Below are 26,236 nucleotides of genomic sequence, written 5' to 3'. Positions count from 1 at the left end.
TACAGTTTCTGCTAAAAGAGCACTTAGCTAAGATACATTTTCAATGATTAAAGCTGCTGTGAGGAACTTTTAGCTTGTATCGATTATGGCGCCCCCTTGTGGACAAACTGATACCTATTATCTCTTGTCCTGTACATGCAAAATAATTGTCTTCAGACAATAACCTCATCCTGTTGTCTTTTAACATTTAGACTTATCTTACAATGTGATTATATGCCATGAAAACAGCCAAAAAAGGGTGTTTCTAAAGCGAGATATCAATCATCTGTTCTGACACCTACCCCCTCAGAGCAGTTTTAGACATTAACATGACAACAGAGAAAGTATCAGTGTTGTTGTAGATGGTCTTGTTTGCTTTTGAGGGTCATAAAGAGGCATCAGCATCAGTTTCAGTCTGTTTCTCAGCCAGTTAAAAACTCCTCATAGTGCCTTTAATAAAAGAAAGCAACAGATCAAAGCTGACAAAGTGGTGACAGCTGGTAACTCAACTTGTATATCTGTTCATGAGACCTGTGTGGGTAGGAAGTGGCACAACCAAACAGCCCTCCTGTCTGACGCCTACACGCAAAACCACACTTGACTTTCATAAGCAGTCACATCAGACCGAGTCACACTATCTGAGGGAGGGAGGGAGGGAGGGAGGGAGCTCCACCACAGCACATGACTCTCACAATTCATAGAGTTGAATGAGAGGAAATCAATGGAGCTCTCTAAAGCGGAAGATGAGATTCAGCATGAGATATGTGAATTAATGTTACTACATATTTTAAACGGTGGTGCATTACTCGTTTAAAGAGTGTTGCCCACATGAGTTTGTATTTCTGTGAGAGCGATCATGAGTTATCTAAATTAGAAGCTTGTCTAAAAGACATAAAGACCTGGATGACCAGAAATGTCTTACTGCTAAACTCAGAAAAAACTGAGGTGATTGTTATTGGCCCCAAACACCTCAGAGAGACTTTTTCTAATAATATAAGTACCTTAGACGGCATTAGTCTGGCATCCAGCACCTCTGCTAGGAATCTAGGAGTCCTATTTGATCAAGATTTATCCTTCAACTCCCAAATTCAGCAAATCTCAAGGTCAGCCTATTTTCACTTGCACAATATTTCTAAAATTAGACACTTCCTGTCTCAGAGGGACGCAGAAAAACTAGTCCCTGCATTTGTTACCTCCAGGTTAGATTACTGTAACTCCCTCTTATCAGGCTGCCCCAATAAATCTCTAAAGATTCTTCAGCTAGTTCAAAACACTGCAGCTCGAGTATTGACTAGAACTAGGAAGAGAGGGCACATCTCTCCAGTGTTAGCTTCTCTACACTGACTCCCAATAAAATATAGAATAGAATTTAAAATCCTTCTTTTAACCTACAAAGCCCTTAAAAATCAGACACCATTGTATCTTAAAGAGCTCATAGTGCCCTATTACCCCTCTAGAACTCTACGCTCCCAACATGCAGGCTTGCTAGTTGTACCTAAAATCTCTAAAAAGTAGTATGGGAGGTAGAACCTTCAGTTATCAGGCCCCTCTCCTTTGGAATCATTTACCAGTCAGGGTCCGGGAGGCAGACACCCTCTCCACTTTTAAGAGTAGGCTGAAAACTTTCCTTTTTGATAAAGCTTATAGTTAGAGCTGGATCAGGCTTGGACCAGCTTTTGTCATGCTGCTATAGGCCTAGACTGCCGGTGGAAATGGCGCACTGACACACTGGGATCCTAGCTCACCCCCTTCCCCCCAACCCCCTCATCACTTACTTTAACTCTACCTGTCCCATTAAAGTTACTAACCATAGACCTTTCTGGAGTCCCTGAGCTCCCTTGTCTCGTAGATTCCTCTGAGCTGCCGTAGACGTCCTCCTGCTGCGGACGATCTGGACTACAGCTGATACGGACGTGCTGGACTCCAGTGACAACAGCTTCTACGACGCATCTCATCACTATCACTTCTCTCTCTTACTCCCCTCTATCTGTCTTTCCAGACCCAACTCGGTCTCAGCAGATGTGTGTCTAACATGAGTCTGGTCCTGCTCGAGGTTTCTGCCTGTTAAAAGGAAGTTTGTCCTCTCCACTGTAACTAGCTAAATACTGCGATGTGCAATGCTCATGATGGATTAAGGTGGGGTCAGACTGAGTCTTATCCTGTCTTGGTGTTGGGTCTCTGTTCATAATTTGACATAGAGTGGTCTAGACCTCCTATGTTTGTAAAAGCGTCTTGAGATAACGTTTGTTGTGATTTGGCGCTATACAAATAAAGATTGATTGATTGATTGATGAGTCTGAGGTAAAAAGCAGTTTGTTGTAGCAGGATGGAAGAGAGTTGTTTCCCCCTGAAGGGATAACAACCTGCTATGTGTAACTACACATCATCCCACATGAAAGACACTTAAAATGTAAGAAATCCAATAATCTCACAGAATAAAATCCAAGGTTCTTAACTGCCCTTTTGTGTTTTACTGTCAACATGAAGGTTACTAACTCCACATTATGGCAGGACAATAAATAAATAAATAAATAAAAGGGATTCAAGTGACGGCTTCTTTTGTGTAATTCACAAAAATTAGGAAAGTAATACATATGTGCCAGCTTAAACATCGTATTTGTCCTCAACATTTCTGAGCGCCAAAGATGTCACAGTATATGCATGCAAGGAGAATCATTTGCAATGCTCCCGATAGATACAGTCGGCATCGCGTCATAGTCATAAAACAATCCTTTCCCCCCGGCTTTTAACATTGTGAACACAGAGACTTGAATGATCCACTCACAGATCACACAGACAACATACTCAGCTGATAAGAGATCACTTCACATGTTCTAAAGATAGGGCTTCTGATGTTGGTTTTTATGTTGTGTGACAGGGAACCAAGGGAGGACTGGAGAGCAGGGCGCATCTTCTTTTACTGACACACTGGGATCCTAGCTCACCCCCTTCCCCCCAACCCTTCACCACTTTAACTCTACCTCTCCCACAAAGTTACTAACAATAGACCTTTTTGGAGTCCCTGAGCTCCCTTGTCTCGTAGGTTCCTCTGGATCTCTGCCGGAGACGGCCTTCTGCTGTGGACGTGCTGGACTCCAGCAGCAACAGCTACTACTACTCGTCTCATCACGATCAGCGCTCCCTCTCTCTCTTATTCTCCTCTATCCCTCTTTCCAGACCCAACTCGGTCTCAGCAGATGTCTGTTTAACATGAGTCTGGTTCTGCTCGAGGTTTCTGCCTGTTAAAGGAAGTTTTTCCTCTCCACTGTAACTAGCTAAATACTGCGAGGTGCAATGCTCATGGTGGATTAAGCTGGGGTCAGACTGAGTCTTATCCTGTCTTGGTGTTGGGTCTCTGTTCATAATTTGACATAGTGGTCTAGACCTGCTCTGTTTGTAAAAGAGTCTTGAGATAATGATTTGGCGCTATACAAAAAAAGATTGATTGAGTGATTGATCTTCTCTGGACCACTAATGAGAATTTCTGGGTTTTCATGGTGTTCAGTTTCAGGAAGTTTGCTGACATCCATAGTTCAATATCTTTCAGACAGTTGTTGAGGAGAGAGATGTTTGTGGTAGTGTTACAGGGAGATATAGTTGTGAGTCGTCAACATGTGGAATTATAAAAAAAATAATTATAAAAATTAAATCAATTCTATAAAATATTGCGTTTTTGTATGATTTGGCCAAGGGGTAGCATATATAAGGAGAATAAAATTGGTTCTTACATTAACCCCTAAGCCACTCCATAATTTAGCTTGGAATAAGGGGAAATGTTATCAGCAACAGACTCAGAAGATTTTCTGTCTGATGAATATGAACAAAACCAATTTAGTGAATTCCCTGCACCTAAAGATTATCACTGTGGACGATGTGTGTATCATGCAGGGGTTTACACACAGAGCAGCCTCACAAAGCATGGTGTGTTGTTCACTGCCTTCTTCCTATTAATCCAACATTCATGGTACCCCTGAAAAAATCACACACTGTTTGGATAATGTTAATATAACGTTAACGGGCTGACTACAGACATACATATGTTTGGATTTTGATCCAAAACTAAAACTTTACATTCAGATTGTTTAATTAATTAATCATGTAGAGGGGCACGCAGCAGCTCTTCTGATTGTGGCTAATGGTTTGTTGTCCCCCCTCAGCACCAACCGGATGTGACCTTTTCAGTGATGCTGACTGTATCTCTGCTTTTACACAGTCTGATCTAAGGAATAGCTCTACGGGTTACACAGCCCACAGGATTTTACATAATCCATCAAACTAGATCCAGTTCCAGTTCTGAAGCATGACATTTTTTCTTAGTCAACCTTGAAGGTTTGTGCAGCCTTAGCTATTTGCGGTTGCAAAAGTAGCAGTGTAAAGGGCCTTACTTTTGACTTCCCTGCATCCTGAGAATAAGACCTTTTATATACATTTTATTAATGTTTAATCCTGTTTGTTGTACTGCTAAGATAACAACCTTATTCTAATGTTAAGTGTGATTTAATTCACGTGAAAGTTCTGGTAAACAGGATGTGTGACGAGGTGTGGTCAGTGCTCTGCTGCGACTAAAAAATATACTGTAAAGAGGGCATGTAGCTTATGAAACCACAAACAGGATCTAACCTGCAGATACAGCTTTTTGTCAGTCAGCAGAGAGAAGACTCTGTACTCTGTTGGCTCTGATCTCTTTGTAAAGGTATTTTATTAACAAGACAAAGACTTGTTTGTTGTCCATCTCTTTATCTTCAGTTTTTCCACCACAGTCTCTCTCTGTGGTTCTTCTACAGGTGAAGCAGGAAGTGGATCTGAATTCACCCGGTGAGTACTTTCTTCATTCTGCCAAACATTCATGTCTTCATGTTGAACTGAACTCTAAATGGATCCAGATGAGCTCTCTAGTCAACAAGAAGGAAGGCTTCATCAAGTGAGGGATAATGTATAGTGAGCAGGAGGTTATGGGAAGTAGAATACCAACAGGGTGAGACAAGACAAGTGACCACTCATACATGATCCCTTTTTATACCCAGCTACTAACTTAAGATACAAACACATTATTAAAAACATTGATTAAAGATGATTTTACTGATCTAAATGATTTATGGTTACAGTTTTTTTGTTTTTATTGTTACATCAGTGATCGTTCCATGGTGATGGATTCTTCTCTGCCTGTTGCGGTGGATTGAACATGAAACTGTCCTCATTCAGCTCTCCTTCTTCTCTGAGCTCTGTGGTTCACACACCTTTAAAAAGAAACTAATGTCACAACTTTGAACCCTGCTGCTATCATCACCACCGCTCATGGTTTAACTTTCTTTGTAGAGATTGCTAACCTAAAGTTTCTCTCACCTGCTCCACTCTGCTTTAGCTTGCCGAATTAGCATGCTAACTGAAACCAGCGTTTTAGCCACATTGTTTTGATGCTAACAGAAGCTAATGCTTTTACCTCACCTTACGGTCTATGATGTCAACAAGCAGAAGCTCAATGCTCAACTCTTTTCTGTGGATTGATTTGACATGATGTGTGATCAGTTTGACTCTGGTGTTGCTCATATTAATGAAAGTTAATAAGCATTGTCAAGGGGTTTTGACCAATTAGTATTAAGCTTCTTACACAGCCAGAAGATCAGTAAGAGAGCCAGGTAATAAAGGATTATCATGAATGTGGCTCCATCTGGTGGTAGAGGCAGGAATGACACTGTGTCAGAGAGCAGAGTGTGTCTCTGTGGTGTAAAGCTTGTGGTAATGATGTACATGTTGTTGTGTTTGTGTGAAGGTGGAGGCTCTGCTATGAATCAGTGTGAGGACGGAGAGGAGGGAGCCCCTCCCTCTGAAAGCACTCTGTGTGGGGACCATGAAGATCAGAGGTGAGATGAGGATCTCTACCTGTCCATGACTCTGCTCCATGTCAGAGCTCAGCACTCACATCAATGTGTGTGTGTGTGTGTGTGTGTGTGTGTGTGTGTGTGTGTGTGTGTGTGTGTGTGTGTGTGTGTGTGTGTGTGGGGGGGAGGGGGTGGGCCAGAGCAGTAGCATGTACCACACTCTGCTAGACCTGTACCCAGCTGTGTGTCCTTAAATAATCGATCACAGCGTTTTTATCAGAATCAAACATTAGAAAAGCTTGTAGTAAATTTCAGCAGCACTGAAACCTGGAAGATTTTCAGAGTTCATGTTTGTTCATCAGTGTTTGTGATTCTGTCAGAGTCCAACATCAGAGACCAGGCTATCCCCGACCTGGACTCAGCTGTGTGTCTTTAAAGAGTGGCTGGTCTGTGGACAGACTAGACGATTTCAGTGATGTGGAGATGAGTGCAGATGAAAGGTAAGACTCTTAAAGTGAACTTCCTTTTTGTGATTGTTGCGCCCCAAAATGCCTGATTTTGCGACAGCTTTTTGAAAAAATTGCAGTGAAAGTTGCGATCTTTTCTGAAAGCTTTTTTCCCCCAATAACATCTCAGGGGCAAGTAAACATGCAAAATTACAGTTGTTTATAGAAAACATTCTTGATGTGACCGCTATGACTGTATTTTGATTCTCTTGAATCACAGAAAAATGTCATGAAAGGGCTGTATTAGACATTTACGACGGTCCCTGAATGCACCTGCAGTGACAGGCACACTGGACAGACATTCAGTTCATGGCATTTTGAAATACATCTGCATCTTTCAACCAGGAGTTGATCAACACTTACTAAATGTGTCTGATGTATCACCAAACTGTAATGACTCAAGCTCTAGACTCTGAGCTTTTTAGGGTAATGGCAGCAATAACTTCAAACATCAAATATTAAACAGACGGCTCCCGGTTTTGTCTTTGTCACTAACGCACACTGGGGTTAAAAATCCTCAATGAAGATGAGACAGATGCATGGAGGTGAGGAGAGCTGGTTCATAAAGCACACCTGCTGCAGGTAGAGACCAAGCTAACACTGAGCCCCTCAGATAATAACTCAGCCTGTCACAGGAATCAGGGTTCCCACTCTTTTCAAGAGATCATTTTCCAGGACAATTCAAGGACATTTTCAAGCTGATGATCAAGCTGGTAAGACAGTCTAAATTTAGTTCCTAAATAGTCTACTATGTTCCTCTCAGTGGAAGTCTACATTGAATACATGCAGTCTATGGCTATCTATGAAATCATCTCTTACATACTTAAAAATGATGGCAAATTGCATTGCTGGATAGACGATATGTCTCTACTATTTATATTTCTGACAGTCCAAATATGTTGACACGCGCACAGAGGATTCTCTCTCTCCGTCCTCTGTCATTGCACCAAAGCCTCCTTCTCACCACAGTGACTGCAGACATTTTTTGCGTAAAGCTGTACCAGTTTGCACCTGCCTTTCAAACGTGCTAAATATAGACTCAAAAACACCAACCGCAATCTGTTTCAGGTTTGATAAATCACATTGCGTGGGCTAAGTGATTACATTTGCATCTCCTCCTCCCAGTATTTTGCGCGTTCTGATAATCTGCATATTCAGTGGATATCAAAAGTCTCCACCCCCCAGTTTAAATGTCAGGTTTTGTGATGTAAAAAAAAAGAGACCAAGATAAATCATGTCAGAATTTTTTCCACCTTTTGATGTGACCTATAACGTGAACAATTCAATTTAAAAAAAATTAAAATCTTTTAGGGGGAAGAATAAAAAATAAAACACTTAAATAATGTGGTTGCATAAGTGAACACACCCTATCATAACTGGGGATGTAGCTGTGTTCAGGATTAACCAATCACATTCAAACTCATGACAAATAGTAGTCAGTATACACCTGTCTCCACGCCATCCTCTTTCACTCAGCCAAAGCTCCAGTGGCAGATCCACAGCAGGACTGATGTTGCTCAGCAGCGGGGTTCGGAGTAGCAGCAGTTCATAGTGGCTGTAGAGTGAGTAACCTGATGCCGGCGTTGGTTTGAATTGCGAGGTCATCGCAAACCAGCCACAGGATTGCGAGCAGAGTAGTGATTACTTTAAACAGCTTGATCATATTCGATAGCAGAGTGAAGCCAACATACAACACTCACTGAACAATACATACAAAAGACTTAGACAATGCCATTGTGTGGAGTCGCACTGAGAGCAGTCTGTGCTGTTGCAGAAGTGTGTGCGCCATCTTGCTACTAAAGACTATATACCAACTTGTTGGAGGATCCAACAGTGTTTCTATCAAGATCCTCTACATACAATCTATCACATCAACACTGTGTGTCATTATATTATATACACTACATCAGAGCACCTCAATAGGCGGACATGGGCCACATCCGGCCTGCCAGCCACCTATTTGTGGCCCCTGAACTGTTATTCCTTCACTCTGTGTTTTGGTTGGGTCACCGCATGTTTACCGGGACTTGGGTCACTTAAGAGTTCACTGCTGCGAGAGCAATTTTTAACTTTCACTTTTGTTTAGGGAGCAGTTCACATATTGGCACTTTGCCAGCTGTAGGACCCTAGAATGCACGAAAACGGTGTGTTCCAGGTTTGCTACTCAGAGAAAAGTGGACGGTGGGTGGACCGGTTTTATACTGGGGGGGGGGCAGATTGTGGTGCAGTAGTGCGCTACGGCTCTCCCCCCTCTCTCCCGCCCCCCCATCCCCCCCCCCCCTATTTTAATGCACCTCATTAGATACTGATATAGGTAAAGATATAGGGTCGGGGGGGCGGGTTTTATACGGGGGGGGGGGGGCGGCGGATTGTGATGCAGTAGTGCACTACGGCTCTCCCGCCTCCCTTCCTGCCCCCCCTATTTTAATCCACCTCACTAGCAAACATACATACAACAAAAAAACAAACAAAACAAAATTCAAATCATATCACACACACACCGTTCAGGTTTGGCGGGGCCTTAGTGTTTGGCTCGGCCCTACTCGTTGGGGGTCCATCGGGGCTGGGTGGGTGGCTGGTGTCCCTGTCACCCTCCGTCCCCCTGCTGCCCCCTCCCCTCTGGGGGCCTGGTCCGCGGCTGCCCTCGGGGCCGGGTTTCCCGGGGTTCCCTCGCGGTCCTCTTGGGGGGGTGGGGTGGTGCGCAGCTGGGGGGGTGTTACTACGGCAGCCATTGGGGTGTCCCTCCATGCCCCCGCGGCCTGGTCCATCAGTCGCAGGGCGTGGGTGGGGGGCGTGGCTGGGGGGAGTGGTCAGGCCGTCTGGGGGGGGCAGGGGGGATTGGCCCTGCCGCCTCCGCCCTCCCCCCGCTCCGGCGCGCTGGTTGGTGGGCTCTGGTCCTGGTCCTGCCCGTCTGCCTGGCTGTCTGCTCCTGGTGCCGGGCCCCCTCGGCCCTGGTGGCTCCTTTGGCTCCGTCTTGGGGGGCTGTGGGGGCGGTGGGATCTCTCCCCCCTCGCCCCCCTTTCCTCCTACTGGGTGACCTGGGGGTCGCCCTGGGTGCTCCGGCGGTACCTGCTTGCTTCCGGTCTGGGTCCTTGGCTCGTCCCCTGGCCTGGGTCTCCCGCGGCGGGTTGGGTCCTTCGGTCTGACTGCTCTCGCGGCCCGGGTGCCGGGCCGTACCGCTCGGCTGATCTGACCCAAGTGGTTTCATCTGCACCAGTGGTGGTCTTGTTACACAAATAGAACACAGCACGGCGGCAACCCTCTGCGACCCAAGCTTCAGTAATGATTGTGGACACTAAGGGTTGCTTAATCATTAGTATCACCGCACGGAATTTTTTGGCGTCATGGTGAGATGGTCCCTCTCCATCTAAGTGTGTTAGGTCTCTCTCTCCTTCTCTCTCCCTGTCCCTTTGTATATCCTTATGTAATCTTTCTTTCACTTTCTCTTATTTTTTTTTTTGGCCCACCTAGGTGTGCACGCCCTCTTTTACAGAACATGATATTAGCTGCCAATAAAAGATAGGCCAGAGTTCTAAGAGGGATGGTGATGGTCGCATGCACACAGTCACAAGCACAGAAGAAAAATGTTTTTCTTTCCTTTCTTTTGCTGCAAGAATAAATTGCATTAATATTTGACAGTTTGTGACAAACATGACACAAACCAGAAATATATATGCAGACAAGAGGAAAAAAAAAGAAAAAAAAAAAAAAGAAAAGTGGACGGTGAAAATTAGCGATTGAAAGAAGAATGAAGTGAAACTTTTGAAATCACTCAACCTCCAAACAACACAAGACCCATGTGCTTAATATGCCAGGAGACTATAGTTGTCCTGAAGATTTCTAAATTGAAACGGCATTATGAGACGAAGCATAGGAATGTTGAAGAGACATTTCCTCAAAATTCAGAGGTAAGAACTACAAAATAAATGCACTAAAATCATCATATCAAGCTGCAAGCAGGACTCTTGACACATCTATGACACAAAAACACACAACAACATTTACAGTTGTGCTCACAAGTATACATACCCTGGCAGAATTTATGATTTCTTGGGCAGTTTCTGTTGTCATTATGATATAAAGAGTAAACACAGTTGTTTGATAATAATTTGCTTCACCCAACCACTAACCATGAGTGAAAAGAAAGTTTTTCTCGTATCTTTCATATTCTCTGAAAAATGCCCCCCATTGTTGTTTTGAACGAAAAGGATATTTTGTTTTAAATATTACAGTATTATTGCTTAATGGTCTGACTGACCTCAGTAAATGGACCTTTGGCTGATTGAAAAAATATTTGTGGCCCTTTAAGGTTTGTATTTGAGTACCCCTGCACTACAATATATTTGTTTCACAGAGTTCAGAGATCAGAGACTCCCATTGGTCAGTCTGCCCAGCAGCATCAAACACAGCTGGACTTCATATTGATGGTGAGTAAATGTACAAACACAGCTCCTCCTGAGAATCAGAGCACACACACATTCTGTTTAGATGCTTCTGTTTCCTGATTACACTGCAAACATCATCTCTGCCTGAATTCTCATCACACTCTGGGCCTGATCTACTAAGATCCCAAATAACGGGCGCTAATTTGCGTGTGCAAATAATAATTTTGCACGTGTTATTTCTGGGCGTGTTGCGGGTGATCTACTATGACTTTAATGAGGATTTTGCGTGTGCCATCGGTTGTCACCATGGAGAGTTTGAGAGAGCAGAGTGGCCTTAAGCGATAAATGAAGTTTGAAGCCATGGAGTTGGAGATCTTTGTGGAGGAGGGAAATAAACACATCGCTGAACTCCAGCAGAGACATCTCAGTGTTAGAAACGCGATTTGGGAGGCCATCTGTGAAAAGGTGAATGATGTGAGAAAAAACAGAAGATCTGCCGATGAAATAAACGTATCTACTCTACTCCAAAACACAATCAGTGGTTTGATGGAGTTTAGAGAGCGATTTGATGAGGCTAAGTCTGCCACTCTTGCTCTAGCTTCTTAACTGGGAAGTCGATCACAGTTTTGAAACAACCAGGGCCAGAAAAGTTAGGCGTCACTTGGATGAAGACAGTCGCCTCACTGTCCCAGAGAGCAACTTTCGGGTGAACGTTTTTAAAGCCTGTCTTGATATCATCATCCAGCAACTGTCTCAAAGATTCACCAGCTTAAATGGAACTGGGAACATGTTTGAGGCAATTCACCCCAACACACTGCTGCAAGCACGAGATGAGGAGTTACACCAAGCTGCCTGGCGGCTTAGTGAGCGCTCATTCTCCAAGTTAAAACTAACTAAAAACCCCTTGATGAACGATGGGACAGGAGAGACTGAGTGGACATGTCATGTTATTTATTGAGAATGACAGATCAAAGAAAATGGACATACAGTGCATCGTGGACAAGTCCGCGGAGCTTAAAGCTCGTCCAAACAGTGGTGAGTAGGCCGAGTACTTCATATTGATTTTTTGTTTGTATGTGAACATGTGGGCCGCTGTGCCAATTTGACTAAACTTTATATCTGTTGATACAGTGACCTACTGTGCTGTCATTATATGAAAAAGTTAAAGTGGGTGTCAGAATGATGCGGTCGCTATCCATGGTGCTGAAATGCTTTGAATTTGTGTTGTTTTATTATTATTATTATTATTATTTTGTTCTCTTGGTTTGATTGACAAAAAAATTGAGTAATGCTTGTAAGCCCTGCTGTTGCGGGCATGTTGTAAAGTGATGTCATGATGAGCTTTACAGTGACCGCAGCCATGTATGCGTAACGCTGTACCAGTTTGCACCTGCCTTTCAAACGTGCTACATAAATAAAAACACCGCTCGCTATCTGCTTCTGGTTTGATAAATCACATTGCGTGTGCTAAATGATTACATATGCATCTCCTCCTCCCAGTATTTTGCCATTCTGATGATCTGCATGTATTCTGCATATTCATGAAGGCAAACACGCTAAATGGATAGCGAGTGCTATTTTGCTCATTTGACAGACACAATCCTCGGTGCTCCCGGTTAGTACATCAGCTTTGTGCGTGCTATCAAGTTTGCACATGTTTTTATACACGCAAACCTTTAATAGATCGGGCCCCCAGTGTTTGACTGATTGAATGAAGACTTACATATCTGAGCTGCGCACAGTCAGAGGTCAGAGGTCATGCTGCTCTCACACAGCCCTCAGACTTTGGCAGCAGAGTTCACAAAGTGAGTCCAGTTTGAGGTTTAAAGAACAGAAACACTTTGCTTCATGTTAATGACAGCTGCTGCTTTCAGCTTCATTCTAATAAACACATCAGGTCTAAAGTCACTGCAGACTTCTTCTGGATGAAAGCACACCAGGAGATTTCTCCAACAGGAAGTTAATTTCATAGAAACTTGATTTGTAGAAGACAGGACCATCCACAGACTAAGTCCTGAAGCAGCATTGTGGTCCAGTCTCCATGCTGGATTCTGCAGACCAACAGGCTCTCTGTCTGTCACCAATGATCTTATGTTCTATTTTGTTCTGCTCCAGCTGCTCCAGGAGAACATCATCAGTTTTGTAAAGACCGAGCTGAAGGAGATCCAGAGAGCTCTGAGTCCAGATTACCCAGAATGCTTAGAGAGTCAGAGGGAGGATGAGGATGAAGATCAGAGGAGGAGCAGAGAGGCCTTTCTGGAGATCACTCTGCACTTCCTGAGGAGAATGAAGCAGGAGGAGCTGGCTGACTGTCTGCAGAGCAGTAAGAGGATTTGAACACATTGAACATGATGGAGAGAGAAAATGGAGACAACATGGGAGAGGTTTACATTTACAACTCTGCTGTTAATATGATGCACACATTTGTATCACATCTATGAGCTGTGAGAAAGTGTTCACAGCTGATGAAGAGATTTCAGAGAGGAGGAAAATCAAATCCATCCTGATGTCTGAAAGTGTAAATGAATCAGACTGATTGTAGCTTCAGATCATTCATCACATTTCTCTTTGGTTCTTTCAGGAACTGTTGTTCCAGAGTGCAGACGTAAACTGAAGTCTCACCTGAAGGAGAAGTTCCAGTGTGTGTTTGAGGGGATCGCTAAAGCAGGAAACCCAACCCTCCTGAACCAGATCTACACAGAGCTCTACATCACAGAGGGAGGGACTGGAGAGGTCAATGATGAACATGAGGTCAGACAGATTGAAGCAGCATCCAGGACCCCACACAGAGCAGAGACCACCATCAGACAAGAGGACATCTTTAAAGGCTCACCTGGAAGAGATCAACCAATCAGAGCAGTGCTGACAAAGGGAGTGGCTGGCATCGGGAAAACAGTCTTAACACAGAAGTTCACTCTGGACTGGGCTGAAGACAAAGACCACCAGGACATCCAGTTCACATTCCCCTTCACGTTCAGAGAGCTGAATGTGCTGAGAGAGAGAAAGTTCAGCTTGGTGGAACTTGTTCATCACTTCTTTACTCCGACCAGAGAAGTAGGACTCTGCAGGTTTGAAGAGTTCCAGGTTGTGTTCATCTTTGACGGTCTGGATGAGTGTCGACTTCCTCTGGACTTCCACAACAATCAGATCCTGACTGATGCTGCAGAGTCCACCTCAGTGGATGTGCTGCTGACAAACCTCATCAAGGGGAACCTGCTCCCCTCTGCTCGCCTCTGGATAACCACACGACCTGCAGCAGCCAATCAGATCCCTCCGGAGTGTGTTGACATGGTGACAGAGGTCAGAGGGTTCGCTGACCCTCAGAAGGAGAAGTACTTCAGGAAGAGGTTCAGAGACCAGGAGCAGGCCAGCAGAGTCATCTCCCACATCAAGACATCCAGAAGCCTCCACATCATGTGCCACATCCCGGTCTTCTGCTGGATCACTGCTGAAGTTCTTGAGGATGTGCTGAAGACCAGAGAGGGAGGAGGGCTGCCAAGGACCCTGACTCAGATGTACATCCACTTCCTGGTGGTCCAGTCCAAACTGAAGAGCATCAAGTATGATGGAGGATCTGGGACTGATCCACTCCGGAGTCCAGAGAGCAGGGAGATGATCCAGTCTCTGGGGAAACTGGCTTTTGATCAGCTGCAGAAAGGAAACCTGATCTTCTATGACTCCGACCTGACAGAATGTGGCATCAAGATCAAGGAAGCCTCAGTGTACTCAGGAGTGTTCACACAGATCTTCAGAGAGGAGAGAGGACTGTACCAGGACCAGGTGTTCTGCTTCATCCACCTGAGCATTCAGGAGTTTCTGGCTGCTCTTCATGTCCATCTGGCCTTCACCAAGTCTGGACTCAACCTGATGGAACAAGAACCATCATCCTACCATGGATCTACACTTACACAGTTCTACCAGAGTGCTGTGGACCAGGCTTTACAGAGTCCAAACGGACACCTGGACTTGTTCCTGCGGTTCCTCCTGGGTCTTTCGCTGCAGAACAATCAGACCCTCCTGAAAGGTCTGCTGACACAGACAGGAAGTAGCTCACAAACCAATCAGGAAACAGTCCAGTACATCAAGAAGAAGATCAGTGAGGATCTGTCTGCAGAGAGAAACATCAACCTGTTCCACTGTCTGAATGAACTGAATGATCGTTCTTTAGTGGAGCAGATCCAACGGTCCCTGAGATCAGGACGTCTCTCCACAGAGAAACTGTCTCCTGCTCAGTGGTCAGCTCTGGTCTTCATCTTACTGTCCTCAGAGAAAGATCTGGATGTGTTTGACCTGAAGAAATACTCTGCTTCAGAGGAGGCTCTTCTGAGGCTGCTGCCAGTGATCAAAGCCTCCAACAAAGCTGTGTGAGTTCATGAGGGAGACATTTGAAGTAGAATTAATTCTGTTCATGACAACTGAAACCTTTTGTTTGCTCTCATCATCTTCTTCAGGCTGAGTGGATGTAACCTGTCAGAGAGAAGCTATGAAGCTCTGTCCTCAGTCCTCAGCTCACAGTCCTCCAGTCTGAGAGAGCTGGACCTGAGTAACAACGACCTGCAGGATTCAGGAGTGGACCTGCTTTCTGCTGGACTGAAGAGTCCTCACTGTAAACTGGAAACTCTCAGGTCAGGATTCCTGCTCATCATGCTTCAGGTTCTATGTTTGAAATAGTAATAATAAGTAGACTTTTGCTTATTGCATGATTATTTTTTTCAAACTCCAGGCTGTCAGGATGTCTGATCACAGAGGAAGGCTGTTCTTCTCTGGCCTCGGCTCTGAGCTCCAACCCTTCCCACCTGAGAGAGCTGGACCTGAGGTACAACCATCCTGGAGACTCCACTCTGGAGGATCCGCTCTGCAGACTGGATACACTGAGGTATAACAGACCACAAGATCTCAAACACTGAATGTGCCGAAGAAAACATCTCATTCACTAAAAAACATCTTGTTTAGTTTAATTCTTTAAGAGCAGTGATTGGGCCCGACTCAGACTCTCACTAAATGTCAATAAATTGATAACCTTTGATGATCAGCTGATTGATCATGTAACCTACAGCTGCCCTGTCTTCTTAAAATGATGTTAAGGCTCTGGATGTTGTAGGGCTTTCCTGGTTGACACACGTCTGCAACATTGCATGGACACCAGGGACAGTGCCTCTGGAGTGGCAGACAGGGGTGCTGGTCCCCAGAGGGTGTGTTCCAACTATAGGGGGATCAAAGTCCTCAGCCTCCCTGGAAAGGTTTACTCCAGGGTGCTGGAGAGGAGAGTTTGGCTGTTGGTTGAACCTCAAATGCAGGAGGCCGTGGAACACTGGACCAGCTCTAGACCCTCGGGAGGGTGCTGGAGGGGGTTTGGGAGTTTGCCCAACAAGTCCACATGTGCTTTTTGGATTTGGAAAAGGCTTACGACCCTGCCCCCTGAGGTATCCTGTGGGGGGTGCTCTGGAAATATGATGCGGACGTTGTACTGGTCTGTCGTGGTGCAGAGAGAGCTGAGCCAGAAGGCAAAGCTCTCAATTTACCGGTCAATCTACATTCCAACCCTCACCTATGGTCACGAGAAGGGTGCCCAACAGCCCAACAAAATCTGATCGTAAAATCTGACATTAAATAAAAAAAATATCTAATTTAATAAATGACATTACATGGTGAAATATCCAATTTGTAAAATATGGTATTAAACAAACGTAAGCATTTCAACTTAAGATATTAAAAAATATAAGATCAAGAAAGAAAGAACGTAAAATTAGCCAGCCCCAGATGTTCGTAGTGTCCTTGTGGGTTCATATGACACAAGCATGTCAGAGATGTATTTTGGCACTGAGCCACAGAGAGACTTATAGACCAGCAGATACACTTTAAAATCTATCCTCTGATTGACAGGAGGCCAATGCAAGGACTTTAAAACTGGAGTAATGTGGTCATACATAGAATTCTCCAGATGATAGCTTCTTAAAAAGAAAACTCTGTCTTAAAAAAGCACAAACACCTCCCCCTTTTCTGTTTGGTCGAGCTTCAGACTCAAACCTGAAATAAGGTGGGATAGATTCAATAAGGCATTACCAGATTTGTTTTCCAACCAAACCTCTGTTAGAAACATAAGATTAAGTTTGTGAGATGTTCTAAAATCATTGATTAAAAGAGACTTATTAGACAGGGATCTTACATTAAGTACAGCCAGTTTTAGGGTTGTTTGAGCAGGGGCTAGGATACTTTTTTTTTACAGGTAATATGAATCAAATTATTGGGATTTGAGGATCTTGTTGACACTCTTTTATCTAACCTTTGTCTTAACATTGGAACTATTGTTCTTGGGAAGGATGTTGTAGCTGCCAGTGATTAAAACTTATAGATTTATTTCATTTCAACTCATATAGTAATTAAAGTTAAAAACTAGAATAATTTAAGGTTAAAATATATAGCTGTTTAATATAAGTTAATAAAAGTGTTCCACATAGAAACTGAAAGCTTCCAGATCATGGGAAAGGGGCGGGGCTTAGCAGGATGCACCTCATGCTTGCCATGCAGCACGGTTAATGCAGAGAGGAAAAAGCTGCTGCACATTAGAAGACCTGGGAAGCCAGAAATTTCATTTCTACTTTCTTTCAGTTCATGGGGCCAATGAGGTATGTGTTAAAGTTTGTTTGTGTGGCCCAATTCTTTTCTTTGATGTGATTATAAGTTAAACAGCATGTAGTTTCTATGTATATTGATTTGATTTTATAAGTAGTGTGTTATGTGTGTATGTAATTTGTGTTTAAGCTTTATTAAGCTGATTTTATGATTTTTATTACAGTTCTTACGGCATGCTCAAAGGCACAGATTGTGCAAAATAAATGCCCGTAAGAAAAGGAACGCCTTGTGTCCGTGTCTTGACTGGAGGGAGTTACAGATGTTGTCTCCCAGGGCTCCAAGTAATTCAGGGCTAGTCCATAAATAACAGTTTTGGAGTTGCAAAAACCCGGGGTGTCCTAGTTGCTGCCCATACTGATAGCAGAAGCTGTGTTGCTGTTTAAGGCTCAAGAGGCCAGCAGTCGAGGTGCTGGCTGGGGTTGACAAGATGGCCCCACATGGGGGGTTGAACAGAGAGGGATGGGACACATTGAGGAGCACCCCTGTGATCTGATTGCCCTCCCCCCATGTGCCCACCCAAATTTCATTGGATCGTCATGCTGTTAATCAATGTTGCTACCAGCCGTTCTGTGATCAAGTGAAAAAACAAAAACAAAACCCTATATCTGATTGTACCATGTTCGTACAATTAAGGGGCTCTTGAAATTCAAACAGGAAATAGCAGCAGCAGACCAACGCTAACTTTATAACACTGGCACAGTCGCAGACTTCCGTTGCAGAGTTCAGTCTGTTCCAGGTGAGATCACTAGATCCATAAACCTTTTGTTCCCTAGGTTTATGAGAGCTATTTCATGTTTCACTCACTACAACGTTCAGTTTACTACTTTTATTGTTGATTTCTGTAAGTTTGCATGAGAAACAGTGAGCTACTGGTTTAATTCTGCATGCAGAGCAGCAGACACAGACCTCCAGGTGATGTGGAGAAAATGTTACACATCTGCTCTTTATGCTTTGCTGTAAAAAGTATGATAGAGGTTTAATTTAGAAATACAGTTAACAAAGTTTTGATGATGCAATTTAATTTTGTGTCAAAGATGCAGCCAGGAAAGAGACCTATGACTCTGATACAGATTCAGATGACAGCATCAGTAGAAACACCTGCACCCAGTCAGCCATGTGCTGCACCTAGAGGTCCCAAATGCAGACTATTGATTATTAACCCACCATGTAGCAATATGTTATTTGCTCGTTTGTATTTCTCACCTGATAGAATGTAGTTTTCTATCAGTTCAGTTTTTGTGATAAAGGATCAGACTCGGCCATCTCAGGATGTTATTAGCCTACATCATTTGCATTGCTTAGAGATCTGCTCAAGAAATGCTTTGTAATCTACATAAGATACTTATGCTTTGAAAATAATTCGGTCTGATATGATATCTAATTTTTAAAAACTTTAATTTTCTCAAGTCCTTATAATTACACTCACTTCCTCTTCATCACAAAAATACAAGAGCATGAACAAACCAATACTTTTAATTTCTGTTGCACAAAATGTCAAACAGGTGATCACACAGCAGAATCTTACTTAACTGGTTGCAAGTAAAACATGCAAATGAATTTATAAGATTGAGTCTATTGTGCACTACAGAATATCTACTCTGAGTAACAGAGTTCAGAGGAATGTTTGGGTTAGCAACAGTCCAGTCCAGTTGTGGAACTATAGCTGTAATTTGTTTATCATTACTTTTTACTAAGCAGTCGTAATAAATGTTATTGGTATGGCTGTCTGGCAAAACTGGATTTACTTCCAGTGTGCATGAAGCAGAGAATTGAAGAAAGATGAAGACATCAAAACACTGTCTTCTGTACTATCTATGACAACTGAGTGTAAGTACTTAATGGTCGAAAATGTTGAAGTTGGTGCTGCCTTCATTTCTGTTGTTTTTAGATGCCCCCCCTGATTTAACTGTTGTACCCCCCTGTGCCCCCCACCTTAAAATAATCTGGATCCGCCCCTGGTGTGGAGTAAAGTTGATGATAATACACGTGACCTGCTGATGCTGGGGGTAAGTGGGACCATTTTAATCCCAGACATCACCAAGTCCTCCATCTGGCTTCTGAATTTTAGAGGTGAGTTGTTGGGTGCAGGGGGGACTTGGGCTGATGTGGAGGAGTTGTTGGGTGCAGGGGGGCCTAGGGATGATGTGGAGGAGTTGTTGGGTGCAGGGGGGCCTAGGGATGATGTGGAGGAGTTGTTGGGTGCAGGGGGGCCTTGGGCTGATGTGGAGGAGTTGTTGGGTGCAGGGGGGACTTGGGCTGATGTGGAGGAGTTGTTGGGTGCAGGGGGGCCTAGGGATGATGTGGAGGAGTTGTTGGGTGCAGAGGGGCCTTGGGCTGATATGGAGGAGTTGTTGGGTGCAGTGGGGCCTTGGGCTGATGTGGAGGAGTTGTTGGGTGCAGAGGGGCCTTGGGCTGATATGGAGGAGTTGTTGGGTGCAGGGGGGCCTTGGGCTGATGTGGAGGAGTTGTTGGGTGCAGGGGGCCTTGGGATGATGTGGAGGAGTTGTTGGGTGCAGAGGGGCCTTGGGATGATGTGGAGGAGTTGTTGGGTGCAGAGGGGCCTTGGGCTGATATGGAGGAGTTGTTGGGTGCAGGGGGGCCTTGGGCTGATATGGAGGAGTTGTTGGGTGCAGAGGGGCCTTGGGCTGATATGGAGGAGTTGTTGGGTGCAGTGGGGCCTTGGGCTGATGTGGAGGAGTTGTTGGGTGCAGAGGGGCCTTGGGCTGATATGGAGGAGTTGTTGGGTGCAGGGGGGCCTTGGGATGATGTGGAGGAGTTGTTGGGTGCAGAGGGGCCTTGGGCTGATATGGAGGAGTTGTTGGGTGCAGGGGGGCCTTGGGCTGATGTGGAGGAGTTGTTGGGTGCAGGTGGGCCTTGGGCTGATGTGGAGGAGTTGTTGGGTGCAGGTGGGCCTTAGGGTGATGTGGAGGAGTTGTTGGGTGCAGAGGGGCCTTGGGCTGATGTGGAGGAGTTGTTGGGTGCAGGGGGGCCTTAGGATGATGTGGAGGAGTTGTTGGATGCAGGGGGGCCTTGGGCTGATGTGGAGGAGTTGTTGGGTGCAGAGGGGCCTTGGGCTGATGTGGAGGAGTTGTTGGGTGCAGGGGGGCCTTAGGATGATGTGGAGGAGTTGTTGGATGCAGGGGGGCCTTGGGCTGATGTGGAGGAGTTGTTGGGTGCAGGTGGGCCTTAGGATGATGTGGAGGAGTTGTTGGGTGCAGGGGGGCCTTGGGCTGATGTGGAGGAGTTGTTGGGTGCAGAGGGGCCTTGGGCTGATATGGAGGAGTTGTTGGGTGCAGGGGGGCCTTGGGCTGATGTGGAGGAGTTGTTGGGTGCAGAGGGGCCTTGGGCTGATGTGGAGGAGTTGTTGGGTGCAGAGGGGCCTTGGGCTGATGTGGAGGAGTTGTTGGGTGCAGGGGGGCCTTGGGCTGATGTGGAGGAGTTGTTGGGTGCAGGGGGGCCTTGGGCTGATATGGAGGAGTTGTTGGGTGCAGGGGGGCCTTGGGCTGATATGGAGGAGTTGTTGGGTGCAGAGGGGCCTTGGGCTGATGTGGAGGAGTTGTTGGGTGCAGAGGGTCCATTTGCTGATGTGGAGGAGTTGTTGGGTGCAGAGGGTCCGTGGGCTGATGTGGAGGAGTTGTTGGGTGCAGGGGGGCCTTGGGATGATGTGGAGGAGTTGTTGGGTGCAGGGGGGCCTTGGGCTGATGTGGAGGAGTTGTTGGGTGCAGGGGGGCCTTGGGCCGATGCAGAGGAGAAAGGGGGGGAGTTGTTGAGTGCCACAGACAGTAAAGAAAGTTGTCTGTAAGCCGCCTTGTTCCAAGCAAGTTGAGGAGGGGACCCTTTCTTTGAAGAGGTTGTCTTGTCCCTAGAACAGGTTAAAGTTGTCAATGAAGTTAATTCCTCAAGACTCACAGGCATTGGAAAGCCATGTATTCAGTGAAAGCAGGCGGCTGAATTTGTTAATCCTTCTGTCAACAGTTAGGAGAGGTCCACTAATGAAAGACTGTACTTTAAGCTTGTCAAGTTTCTCAAAGAGTTTGAAAAGGATCTAGAGAGAGTTGGACATGCCTTTATTACTTCTAGGCTTGATTATTGTAATTCTTTGTATGTGGGTAATGTTTTAAATCTTTGTTGAAGACCCATGTCTTCTCTTTGGCTTTCTCCTCGTGAAGAGGACATTTATATCCTGTTATGTTGTTTTTATTGTTGTCTTCATGTAATTTTTACTTTTTACCTTGTAAAGCACTTTGGCCAACACTGGTTGTTTTTAAATGTGCTATATAAATAAAGTTGACTTGACAAATCTTTTTTCAACAGTTCTGATTGGGCTTTCCTGGTGTCAACTGCACCCACATGCAAAATAATTCGTTTGACTCCTAGATGATTAGACAAAACTTTCGGGAGCAGTCTGGTGATATCTGTATCTGGCCCAAAATCTTAATGTTTTGTTCCCCGAGCCATTTTGTTATGACTTTTGCTTTATGGCAAGGTGCTCCATCATGCTGGAAAAGGCATTCTTCATCACCAAACTGCCCTTGGATGGTTGGGAGAAGTTGCTCTCGGAGGCGTTCTGGTACCATTCTTTATTCATGGCTGTGTTTTTAGGCAAGATTGTGAGAGAGCCCACTCCCTTGACCGAAAAGCAACCCCACACATGAATGGTCTCAGGATGCTTCACTGTTGGCAAGAGACAGGACTGATGGTAGCGCTCACCTCGTCTTCTCCCAACAAGCCTTCCTCCAGATGCCCCAAACAATCAGAAAGGGGATTCATCAGAGAAAATGACTTTACCCCAGTCCTCAGCAGTCCAGTCCCTGTACCTTCTGCAGAATATCAGTCTGTCCCTGATGTTTTTACTGGAGAGAAGTGGCTTCTTTGCTGCCCTCCTTGACACCAGGCCTTCCTCCAAAAGTCTTCGCCTCACTGTGCGTGCAGATGCACTCACACCTGCCTGCTGCCATTCCTGAGCAAGCTCTGCACTGGTGGTGGCCCGATCCCGCAGCTGTAACACCTTCAGGAGACGGTCCTGGCGCTTGCTGGACTTTCTTGGGCGCCCTGGAGCCTGTTTGGCAACAATTGAACCTCTCTCCTTGAAGTTCTTGATAATTTGATAGACGGTTGACTGAGGTGCAATCTTACTCGCTGCTATAAACTTCCCTGTTAGGCCCTTTTTGTGCAATGCAATGATGGCTGCACGTGTTTCCTTGCAGGTAACCATGGCTAACAGATGAGGAACAACGGTGTCATGCACCATCTTCCTTTTAAAGTGTCCAGTCACTCAATCATGACAGATTGATCGCCAGCCTTGTCCTCATCAACACCCACACCTGTGTTAATGTGTGTGACACCTGTGTGTCATTGAAATGATGTTAGCTGGTCCTTTTGTGGCAGGGCTGAAATGCAGTGGAAATGTGTTTTTGGTGATAAAGTTCATTTTCAAGGCAAAGAGGGACTTTGCAATTAATTGCAGTTGAGCTGATCACTCCTCATAACATTCTGCAGTATATGCAAATTACCATTATAAAAACTGAAACAGCAGACTTTGTGAAAATTAATAGTTGTGTCATTCTCAAAACTTTTGGCCATGACTGTATGCCAGGTGGCATCAGTCTGTTCTTTAGAAAGTTTCGGAAAAGACACTGTATCATCCAGGTTTAGGTTCTCAGCAGTTGCACTATGATGAGTGGTAATTTTTGTGTTCTGGTTAGCCCCAGACTTACCTATCTCACCACTGGCTGTTGTGGGAAGTGTGTCATGAAGCCCCTTTTCAGCTTCAAGAGTAATAATCCTTGTCTGGAGGACAGCAATTTCCTGTAAGTTTCTCTGACAGTTTTTGGATGAAGACGCCGTTAAGCGTTTTGCAAGATTTGGGAGACTGTAGTGCATCATTTAGGATCCTGGGGCTCACTGGATCCTCCTGATTTCAGACAAACTCTTGTGGAAACTCGGTGAAAAGGTGAAAAATGGTAGCTGACCTCCTAATAACTGTCAAAGTGATTTATAAATGTCCAAAACCCAGTGCCTGTTACTTGTAGTGGAAACAAAGGGGGATATGAGCAAAAGAATGTAAGAAATGCGAAATAATGCAGAGAGCAAGCAGCAAACTCTAGGGAAGCAGGAAGCAAAAAGCTGTGATGCTTCTACTCCCTCTCTGAAGGATCCAAGAAGAGCCTCACACAGTCACATGAGTCCATATGAGAGGTTTCATTTCATCTTCATTCATATTTAGAAGAAGAGAGCCCACTCCTTCATATTTCTATCTGCAGACACTGTTTAGATTTAAAGTCTATTTAGAATGAGCTTTTTATACTGCAGAGTGAACACAAGCCCTAAAAGAAGAAATGAGTCTCTTTTTAAAGGAGGAAAAGAAAGTCTCCATGTTGGAGGACATAGCAACAGCCAGCCTTTGCTTTTTGAATCTTTGACTTCTTCTTTTTCTCTGAGTATCTCAACACTGTCAGAAAAAGAGACAGAGTGATGGAGACAGCTGGCTCAGAGGAGTTTCAGCCTGTTTCTCTGTCACAGGGACAAACTGAGGAACCCTGCTTCATGTTGAACAGCAGGTAGGACTCATGTTGGACTGAACATCACTCTGACTGTGTTTCTTCCTCCAGGGTGGACCATGGTGGAGAGCAGTGGTTAAAACCTGGACTGAAGAAGTGTAAGTGTGGAATCAGTTTGACTCATGAGGACCAAACAGCAGACTGTCAGCTAACAAAGAATAAAGCCTTCAGGTGTGTCTGATGATAAACTGCTGCTGTGTTGTGTCTTTGTCTCTCCATCAGATGTCTGTGAACTCACTCTGGACTCAAACACAGCACACAGACGGCTCAGACTGTCTGAAGACAACAGGGAGGTGACACACGTGAAAGAGGATCAGTCATATCCTGATCATCCAGACAGATTTGACATCTGGCCTCAGCTGCTGTGCAGAGATGGTCTGACTGGTCGCTGTTACTGGGAGGTCGAGTGTAAAGGAGGGGTTTATATATCAGTGAGTTACAGAGGAATCAGAAAGAAGGGATACATTGATGACTGTCTATTTGGATGTAATGCTCAGTCCTGGAGTCTGATCTGCTCTGATGGAGGTTACTCTGTCCATCACAATGACAGAAGAACAGTCCTCCCTATCTTCTGGTCCTCTGTCTCTCACAGAGTAGCAGTGTATGTGGACTGTCCTGCTGGCACTCTGTCCTTCTACAGAGTCTCTTCTGACTCTCTGATCCACCTCCACACCTTCAGAACCTCCTTCACTGAACCTCTGTATCCTGGGTTTGGGTTTGGGTTGTTGTCTCATGGTTCCTCAGTGTGTGTTAGAGGGTGACACTGGAGTGGATTTTCACTCCTGTCCCATCCCACTCCCACAAAAAAAAAGAAATGTCCCATCCCAATCCCTGGCCAGAGTAAAAACAAATTCCTGTCCTGTCCCACTCCTGGTAAAATGACTCCCACTCCCATTCAGAATGACTCCCGCTCCTGTACCGCTCCCATTTTTTTTCTTCTTTTAGTCTTTAGGCAATACATAGCTCAACGAACAAAAGTGCATAAAGGCATTACTTTCACAATTCACATACTGTACCTGAGCTTTGGAAAACTGAGACCCGAGCACTCATCTCTGGTTAGGTGTACGCTCCACTTGTGATTTTTGTCAGCGCTCACCCTCACTTCACATCAGAAAGGCTGTTTGTTTTTGCATTATTTGCGGACGCAACACAGACGTGCTCCTCCGCCTACAGCGCACTGATCAGCTGTTCAGGTCTGCAGCTTCAAAGTCATAAAAATACAACTAAACTTAATAATGAGTGATTCTGACCATGCTGATGTCATGCCGTTCACTGCGGGCACATGTGGACACCTTTATGAGCTTTACAGATGAAAAGATGATTTAAAGGTGACATATCATGCAAAATTGAATTTTTAATGGTTTTTTACCTGAAATATGTTTCCCTGGCATGTCTACAAACCCCCCGAGAATGAAAAAAAATCCATTCTGCCCCTGTTTTGATTTCTACACCTTTCTGTAAATGTGTGTGAAACCAGCCGTTTCAGACTTCCGTGTTTTTGTTACGTAACAACAATATCCGGTCTGTCACGGAGTCAGAGCTCGGAGCTTGTTCAGACCATAGACTGTATAAAATAATACTGAATCCCTCCCCGTTTTTCATCACCTGCACAAATGTGTGCTAACAAGGAGCTAAGGAGGGAGGCATGCTAGTTGTAGGCTGTCTTAATAAACACAAAGGTCGGGTTTACTCCCCACGTCTGCAGATTTGAAGATCTAGTGGATGATTTTTATTTATCATGGATAAGTGCTAGCGCTAATTAGCATAGCCACATAGCTACATGTTCATAGCTGTAGCTGTAGCTGTAGCTGTGTACCAAGACACACGTCGACATACTGACAAATAAAACAACAAGAAACACAGAATCTGTGACCAATCCTTCAGAAAGGTCCTGCTGCCTTTCTGGCAGAGATCGGTTTTACTCCCCACGTCTGCAGATTTGAAGATCTAGTGGATGATTTTTATTTATCTTGGATAAGTGCTAGCGCTAGTTAGCATAGCCACATAGCTACATGTTCGTAGCTGTGTACCAAGACACACGTCTACATACTGATAAATAAAACAACAAGAAACACTAAATCTGTGACCAATCCTTCAGAAAGGTCCTGCTGCAGGCGCCTCTCCGTCAGGATCAGATTCAGAGGGTTGAAGTAACGCGATCTCTGAGCAGCCGAGTATATTCAGCCAACATGTAAACATTAGATCAACGTGCTGGACAGCTGAGGCACATCCACTTCCTGAGGGGGCGTGGTCAGAGGGAAAACAGAGTGTTCTGAGGACTGCTGAAGAAAAGGACTTTTCAGGCAGACCAAAATCTGATTTCAAAGTGTTTTTTTGAGCATAAACTTTAAAGA

General features: G+C 44.9%; 1 protein-coding gene across 1 annotated transcript; it reads left to right on the top strand.

Moving 5' to 3' along the window:
* Positions 1-13,509: 13,509 nt before the first annotated feature.
* Positions 13,510-25,212, top strand: LOC117818402 (protein NLRC3-like; the record flags this gene model as incomplete). The annotated part of the gene is made up of 5 exons (XM_034691262.1): positions 13,510-15,053; positions 15,141-15,314; positions 15,413-15,565; positions 23,934-23,980; positions 24,105-25,212. Coding segments are annotated over 5 exons (2,457 nt in total), but the record flags the coding sequence as incomplete, so codon positions are not given.
* Between the last annotated feature and the right edge of the window lie 1,024 nt (positions 25,213-26,236).

Source organism: Notolabrus celidotus, chromosome 9 (genome assembly GCF_009762535.1).
Source record: "Notolabrus celidotus isolate fNotCel1 chromosome 9, fNotCel1.pri, whole genome shotgun sequence".
Lineage (NCBI taxonomy): Eukaryota > Metazoa > Chordata > Actinopteri > Labriformes > Labridae > Notolabrus > Notolabrus celidotus.
This window is presented reverse-complemented; position numbering and strand designations above follow the sequence as displayed.